The 8,421-nt window shown below is 53.1% G+C and overlaps 1 protein-coding gene across 1 annotated transcript in view; it reads right to left on the bottom strand.

Annotated features, from left to right (window-relative positions):
* LOC125613889 (POLG alternative reading frame-like) overlaps positions 1 to 351 on the bottom strand; it is a 744-nt gene extending 393 nt beyond the window's left edge. Inside the window, exon 1 of the mRNA XM_048795609.1 lies at positions 138 to 351. Within this exon, the coding sequence (XP_048651566.1) occupies positions 138 to 351 (214 nt within the window). The remainder of the gene's footprint in view (positions 1 to 137) is intronic.
* Between the last annotated feature and the right edge of the window lie 8,070 nt (positions 352 to 8,421).

The raw sequence follows: 8,421 nt of genomic DNA, 5'->3' as shown, positions 1-8,421 counted from the left end.
CACCGAGCCCCCGCCGCTCTGCTCCCGTAGTTCCTCCAATCTCCATCACCGTCTGCCTCCCCCCTCTGCATCCCCTCCCTGGCTCTCCGTCCTCCCGCTGTGGTCCTCCCCCTTCCCGGTACAACTCCCAGCCCTGCCTCTGCCCCCTGCAGGGATGACGGCCCCTTCCCGACACTGGCGCTTCTCCCCCATCTCGTCACCCTCCGCTTCTCCCCGCGCTGCTCTTCCCCAGCTATGGTCCTCCTTCAAGCGCAGCCCTGCGCCCGAAGCCCTCTCCCCTTCCCTTGCTGCCATCTGCCTCGACTGCCCCTTGCCCCTGCCCTGGACTCCGGCCACCACCACACCCCCCATCCCACGAGTCGTCTTGCTTTGGCAGAACCAGCGTCCTATCAGAAATGACCCTCCTTCCCGCGACTAATGGGGTTCCCAGACATCCCACCCTAGTTCACCGAGTGGGGAAGTGAGGGAGAAACTCTAGAGACCTGCATTAGGCGCGGGAGGGGGAGGGGGCTGGGTGGAGGGGGAGGGGAGCCCATGGAGATGCTCTCCCGTGGGGACTGGCAGAGCAGGAGTGGCTCAGACCTGGCTGGGTGGAGGACGCGCGGGCGACTGCTGGGACAGGGGGTTCAAGGCGCTGTGAGCACCTGTGCCTCGCGCCTGGCTCCCTGGAGCTGAGGAAAGTGAGGGAGGAGGTGGAGCCTGGGGAGAGTTGGCTGAGGGCCTTGGGTTGAGGTTGATCGCTGAAGGGGCTGGGACAGGTCCCTCTTGCCGGGCTGCCTGGCAGTGGTGGGGCAATGCGGGCTGAGCCGCTCCCCGCCTGGACCTTGGGCTGCTTGGCTCTTGGCATCTGTACTTGATGCTGCCATCTTCCTCCTGGTGCTGTTGTCTGGTGATGCCACGCGGTGCCACCTCCCTGCCTCCCTCCAGTGGCTCTCCTGGGCATGTCTCCCAGGGGCCTGGGTTGTCTGGAAAGAGGAGAGGAGCTCTGGCAAGGCTGGACCTCTCTGCCCTGCAGTGGGCATCTCTCAAGACCAGACCAAGAGGTCTGAGCCCTGCCAGGGATGAAGAGAACTACCTTCATGTGCACTCCCTGTGGGTCACTTGGTGGTAGTGACACTTCTAAGAGCACCTGGATACAGCTGATGTGGCATCCACTGGGATGGGGCCGTTGGGGTTGGCAGTGGGCATGTGAGAGAAAAATCCTGTCTTACATTAGTCCCTGAGTGTCTGTGCTTGGTGGTGGGCAAGGGGTTGGAGAGTCAGCTGTGATCCGTCCTGCCAGGGAAGGAAGCTCCTGGAATTCCACTGGGCATCTATGGGCTTGCTTTATTTGCTGAAGCCGCAGCTCATGCTTCATCATTAATCAGGTTTATTATTTTCCTCACTGGCTGGATGTGTTCCTCAAGGTCATGACCCTTTGGAGAAGTTAATCTAATATGCACACATTACAGTGGCTGGGTTTGTTTAATTTTCCATATTTTGTTCATTTCATGTGGCCTGGGCTTGCCCACCAGCCTCCTGCCTGTCTCACCAGCTCACCTCTCTCCTCTTCTGGACCTGTCACCTGAGCCCCAGAGGCAGGGCTGGTCCCTAGTGGGGAAGAGACAGGTGCTAATGGAGTTGGGAGGAGATCATAGGTTTCCAAGTTATTACCTTCCTCCTTCCCTTTACATCTTGATCATTGCTGTTTTTCCAGCACTGGAAAGTTCCGAGAGACTGGGGCTTCTTCATAATTTCACTTTCCAGTTTGGTTTCCCTTAGGATGGGGAGGGGACATTTTTGTAAAGGGAGGAAAGTGAACCCTTCTCTAGGAAGGTGGGCAGTGCTGCTGGAAGACAGGGGGCCCTGGAGACAGGAGCTCAACTCCCCTGAGCTGGGTCTCAACCCTGAAGAGATGGGATGGGGGGTAGGGGGGAGACAGGCTCTGCGTGACATGGAAAACCAGCTCAGAAAGCAAAAGTGGTGAGTGGGACACCGGTGGCTATGTGGCTGGTGAGAGTGGGCAGCCTTAGTGCGCATGTGGGAAGAACACAGCTCTTGTCCCTGCTGCAAAGTATTCATCCCTTATATGTGTACAGAGTTCTGCAGCTTTCCAGAAGCCTTTCAGCAGAATGACTTTGATCCCTACCATGGCCCTATAGCATTTGGTCTGTACCAACAGCCAGTAAGGAGGTATCAGTGACCAACAGAAACTGAGGCTCAGAGAAGGTGAATAACTGATCCAAGGCTCCACAGTTATGTGGGAGGTCTCTGGACTCACAGTCCTGTGCTCATGGGGGAATCCTTGTCACTTTGTAAGGTCTCAGCTTCTCAGTCCTCAGATAGGCCACCTCTCCCTCTCCCATGCCTCAGTCCATCCCAGTGATAGCTCAGGGCTTTCTTCCTTCATGTGGGAGAGACTGTGTCTTACAGGTGACCCTGTCTCAGGAGCCCTCAGTGGCAGTGGGCTCCTGGGTATAGTTCAGATGCCTTTGCTTGAAGTTGAAGGCCATATGTATGTGGTGTAGCCTCAGGCCATGTGTGTCATCTGGCATGACCTTCTGCTCACCTGTGTGCCCAGGCACCATCCGTATGCTCTCACTATGCCCCTGTCCTTGCTTTTTGTTCATTGCCAGGGATCAAACCTGGGACTTCACGCACACTAAGCAGGTGCTCTGCCACTGAGTTCCAGCCCCTGCCCATCCATATCTTGCCCTGCCTTCAGAGTGCAGCCCGAGGCAATTATAGCATGGAAGGGACAGCAGCTCCGGCTGCTCAGTGTCAGGCCCATCCAGGTATCTGTCCTCTCAACCCTCTCTGTATGACCTTGGACAAGAGACTTAACCTCTCCGAGCCTCACTTTCCTCACCTATAAAATGAGGATAATCTGCATCAGAGGGCTGGCAGCATGGAACGTGAGTGGCGGGAATGTGAGTGGACACAGGCAAAGGGCTGCTGGGGCATGTCCCCTGGGTGCCCTACCTACTCTCCCTCTCCTTGAGCCTGGCTAGTTCCCTAATCCTGCCCAGAATTCATAACTCTCTGCCCTGTCTGTCTCCTGACTTGGACAGCAAATCCCTTGAGGAGCAAGGCCTTTGCTCCTCACAGGACAGGCACTGTCCTTCATGACCTGTAAACTGGCCCCATGCATAGTGGGGACATAAGAAACAGTTGTTACTTGAGTATACTATTTTGTTACATAAAACAGGGTATGTCTTACATTTAGCAAATTCAGTATGAAAAAAAAAAATCTCATACCACAGCATCAGGCCGGGTAGATTATGAGAAGGAAGGCAGGAATCAATTGAACATCATATTGACTACATAATTCTGCTTGTTTTGCTCAATCACCCCAGTTGCCCTGTGAATTAGATGTGCCAATCTCCACCTTCACAGGGAACAGGTAGTCCCTGGGGCCCCTGCAGTGTCAATACACCCTGTCCCGAGTCACAGTCTAGTGGGAGCTCCAGATCCCAGAGACACTCAGATTTACGTGCAGTGCAGCCTGGGCTGGGGGGTTAGTGGGTAGTTAGTGTGGGGCGGGCCCTGTTCTTTCTTCTGCAGGTGAATTATTTGGGTGGAGAGTATGCTGGACCCTGCTCAGGTGGAACCTCATGTCTGTGTTCACATGCACCGTGGATGTGAGAAGCAGGCATTCCAAGCTGGATGGAGCCCACAGGGGAGGCCTTCACAGAGAGCGGGGTGAACAGGGACTGCACAGGCAGAACAAGAGGGGAGAGGATGGAGCAAGTGGGCAGAATGGACGGGGCAGGTGCAGAGTCCTGTCTGCTGTAGAGGGCTCGTTCGAGGCATAGAGGAGGGTAGGTAGGACTGACTGAACTCCAGAGAGAAAAGGCTCAGGTGAAGGCAGCAGGCTGTGGGGAGTCGCTGAAGATTCTTGGGCAGAGAAGTGTTGTGCCAAAAGAGGGGTTGAGGGCTAAGCGGGGGTGCACTTGAATGACATTTCCAAGGAACAGCAGAACGTGCCGACAGATTGGGTATAGCAGACGAAGGACCAGGAAGTGTCGGGATAACTTTGAGATTTCTAGCCCGGGAGGCCAGGGAGACTGGTGATGCTGCTTTCAGAAATAGGGAAGCCAGAAGGGGAAGCAGGGCTGAGGGAAAGCCGGGGCGCTTTCCCCAGACTGCCTTGAGGGGGCTGCCTGGAGCATTCAGGGACAGGGTCCTGTGGCCTCTGGAGTTGCTGGACAGCAGCTAAATAGTTCTGTGTGGCACACGCTGCATGATGAACTGGCTCCAGGGGTCTCTGATGTCTGAATTTTACCTCCCCAACTTCCTGTTAGTGCTTGCTGCCCGCTTCAAGGCCCCGGATCCTGTACCCAGCACTCCCTGCCCTCCAGTCCTCCTCCTGTGTCTGTTACCTCCAGGGGACTGAGAATGGAACTGACATCCAAAGAGGGCTGGAACCGCGTCTGCTTTGCCTGCTGAGATGTCCCTGATGCTTACAGAGAGCAGGTGCTAGTAAATATTTGTCCTGTTTAAGGGGCCTCAATTCGTATTTAGCAAGTGTGTGTTACAGAGCCAACTGCACAGGCCCTGTGGGCCTCAGGCCTCCGGGAACTGGCCTGGCTCCACAGCCTGCTGTACTTCCTCATGTCCGTGACTCTCTCCTCTTGGCGCCCAGCCATGCAGTACTGTCTTGTGTGGCCAGCAGTCCCCGGGCCTGTGGGAACACTACTGACAAGCCTTGCTTCCTCACTCAGTCTTGACTTTGACTGCTCTTCAGCCCAAGAGAGGCCTTGGGGGGTCCACAGACCCGCTGCTTGGAACCCCAACCTCCTCATTTCTAAGTCAGGGACAGTGTTCTCAGAGGCACCAAGGAAAACCAGGTAGTCTGGTAATCACTGTGCAGGATGCTGCATGTCACTGTGGCCATGAGGAGACGAAAGGAAAGCTGCCGTATGCACAGTCACCCTGGGCATCTTGGGGAGAGGCCATGCTGTGGACTAGCGGAAGAGAACAGGGTTAAAGCAGGAAACCCAGGTTACAAATCGCTGCCTTGGTTTCTTCTCTAAAATACGGGCATATGGCGAACTTTACCTCTCGGAATTCCCATTTCAGTGAGATGCTTACATGGTGCCCCTGGGGGCTTCTGCCACAACCCCTGGAAGGGAGCAGGCTGACCCTTCAGGACAGGGGAGTCCTAGTGGTGGCCTGGGAGGGTGGCTGTGGAGTAAATACATGTTTAGAATTGGAGTTTAAGGATGAGAGTTAAAGAGGAGGATTTAATAGAATGAGAAATCAATAGCCCAGAGGAGGTTAAGATGTGTGAGTGAGTGGCCAGCTGCAAGGCACACTTCATGAAAAAGAAAAGTTTGAGATGATGTGGAATATGGAGGCAGATCTCAGGGTGGGAAGCTGGGGTGGTCTGCTCTGCTCAGCCAGCTTTGCAGCCTGGAGCTGGCTCCTGAAGAAAGAAACTGGATCTCAGGAGCAGTGTGAAGGGTGGCTGTCTGCAGCTCTCTCCCTGTCAGGTGACCTGGGCTGGCACCTCCCTTGCTCCCTGGAGGCTGGGTAGTGCAGTGGTTAGCACTTGTGTATCAGGGTCTTCCAGATTCAGCTGCCTGGCTTAGGGCACAGAGCTAAACCAGCTCCACAGTGACCTCTGTAATCTCAGCAGGTGTGGAGAAGTTCCTGGTCACTGGCAGCAGTTGTTGTTAGAAGTATTATTACATTTTTATCTTTATAGCATCTTGCTAGCCCTGCCCAAGTACATAAGACCCATAAAGCCGGGCACAGTGGTGCATGCCTGTAATCCCAGAAATTTGGGGAGCTGAGGTAGGAGGATCATAAGTTTGAGGCTAGCCTCAGTAATTTAGCAAGAACCTCAACAACTTATGCTATCTTAAAATAAAAAAATAAAATAGGCTAGGGATGTAGCTCAATGGTAATGCCTTCCTGGGGTCAATCTTCAGTACTTGTGGGAAAAAAGACTCCACAGAATTAACATTCCCAATGAGGTTGGGGAGAGGATGAGGTAGGGATGTCATGCTTTTAGGAAGCAGGAGAACCCCTATTTTTTTTTTTTTGGATCAGTGAAGTATTGAGTGGATTTAATCTAAGTCCCAGACAGAAGAGGGCCCAGAGAGGTGAGGTCACTTGTCCAGGCTGTACAGCCAGGGAGTGGCAGAGCTGGGTATAAGCCCAGGCTCCATGCTCCCCTGCCTGTGTCCCTTTTACTGGGTTTTGTGGCAGTCCTTGTGGGGGTGAAAAGACTGAAAAAGAGAAGCTTCAACAATCTTTTGGTTCAGTCCCAACATCCAGACAAACTTGAACTATAATGAAGCAGGAGAATGAAGACCCTGAATCTTGAAAGCCCTCCACTGTGAGCGCCATGGGGGCAGACATGGGGCTTTGTTTTTTTGCCCCACACCAGGCTGACATAGAGTAGATGTGAATTCAACAAAATCAATGACAATGACAATAATAATAGCTAATGTTTATTCACTGCGTATTACGTAGCATGCATGACACAGTGGAGTCTTTGTATGTTATCTTAGTTAAAAATCCTCTTAATAACTGCTGTGGACTGAATATTTGTGTTCCCCCAAATTTACTTGTGGAAATCCTAACCTCCAATGTGTTGGCATTAGGAGGTAGGGCCTTTGAGAATTGATTAGGTCATGAGGATGGGCCCCTCAGGAATGAGATTAGTGCCTTTATCACAGGGACCCCTCAGAGGTCCTTCACCTCTTCCACCATGTGAGGATGTGGAGAGAAAGTGCTGTCTTTGAAAGTTCTCACCAGACCCTGAACCTGATGGTGCCTTGATCTTGGCCCTCCCAGCCTCCAGAACTGGGAGATAAATTTCTTTTGTTTATAAGCCATCCAATCTATAGGATTTTCTTATAGCAGCCTAAATGGACAAAGATATTAACTTTAAGGAGCTGTTGTTATACCTATCTAACAGATGAGGACGCTGAGATCCAGAACAGATGACTCATTAGCTCAAAATCCCATAGCTAGTAAGAAGTAGAGTTGGAATTTAAACCCGGGTAGTCTGATTTCAGACTCTGATGACAGTTCCTGTGTGTTCCTGTGTGTGTCTGTGTGTGCACATATGCGTGTGTAGTGGAATATACACGGATCCTCCTCTGATTTCCTAGACTGTCCTTCTGGCTTCCTCGCCACTTCCATTCCTCATGTCTTAGGCCATGAGGCCGAAGCTCATTTCTAGAGCTGATACCCTCATGGCCCACACCAGCCCAGCCAGCGGCCAGCAGGCCTGGGGAGCTGGCAGTGGGGCCCTCTGCACTGGGATGCTTTTCTGTCTTGGGTGTGATTTCTTTGACCTTGAGTGGGATGGTCAGATGGGGAGTCAACTAAGGATCCACCCCTCATTGCAGTATTCTCTGAATTGTGTGTTGGTCTTTTCCACCATGGAGGCTGTCCAGGGAAGGGCATGGGGTAGAAACAGGAAAAAGGCAATGATGGAAGCATTGGTGAGACCCTCTCACGAGCCGTCAAGTGACACTGGACTCAAGGGTTAGCTCCAGCCCCACCCTGGCGGGACCAGCCAGAGTCCAGTCTATTCACCAGCTGCTCCAGGCTGGCTGGCGTGGCTGCCCTGGGCTGTAAGCCAGGGATTCATGGGAGGGGACCTCACTGGGGTCTTGGACTTTCTTTCAGCAGAATAACTGGGGCTATCTTTGGGAAGAAGTCTGAGGCAGCACTGGGTGACAGTTAGGGCTATTCTTGCTCTTGATGGGTCTCCTGTAGCTTAGTTCAGTCCCAAGATCACTACAAATAACATCCGTAGCAAGGTTGCTCATAGGATGGGTTGGGGGTCTTTCTCTTTCTGGTGGTGGTAGAGTAGGTTTCAGAGTTGGGGACTTGAGAGTGGGTTTAGGGAGGGCCAAAATGTCCTTCTGGAGCCATTTCATGGAGCCCCTCTGCAGCCCCTCCCCAGCCTCTGTGAGCACAGCCCACCCTTGGGCCGAGGCTGCCGTGCCACTTCTGATGGTCAGTCCCCTTCCCAAAGGCTTATTAGGTTCTTGGTGACTTCCATCTCCCCAAAAGATCACCAAGGCCTATAAACCTGAAAGGTGGATAGGACTGGTAGAAATTATTGTCCCCAACTCTCAGAATGTCAGAAACTAGCTGACAACCACCTAGTTGTTGTATGGGGAAGGGGGTCAGGACCCAGAACCGCTGCCGTCCAGCGTTCCGTTTGTGCCGGTGGTGGAAAGAGCCATCCTCCATAATCCCTGCTCTTCCCAAGGCTGAGAATGGACGCAGAACAAAGCAGGGTTTGTCCAGGGATGTCAATGCCTATTTGATCGCTGGGAAACTAAAACCCTGGAGGTTAAACGAACCACAAAATGTTATTCCTGGGAGGAACCTGAGGTCATTGCATTGGACCTCCCACCTGAGGCTTCTCCTGATGGAGCCTCCTGTGGATGTTCCCTTGCTCCAGCTGCC

Source organism: Marmota marmota, unplaced genomic scaffold (genome assembly GCF_001458135.2).
Source record: "Marmota marmota marmota unplaced genomic scaffold, marMar, whole genome shotgun sequence".
NCBI classification, from domain to species: Eukaryota; Metazoa; Chordata; class Mammalia; order Rodentia; family Sciuridae; genus Marmota; species Marmota marmota.
This window is presented reverse-complemented; position numbering and strand designations above follow the sequence as displayed.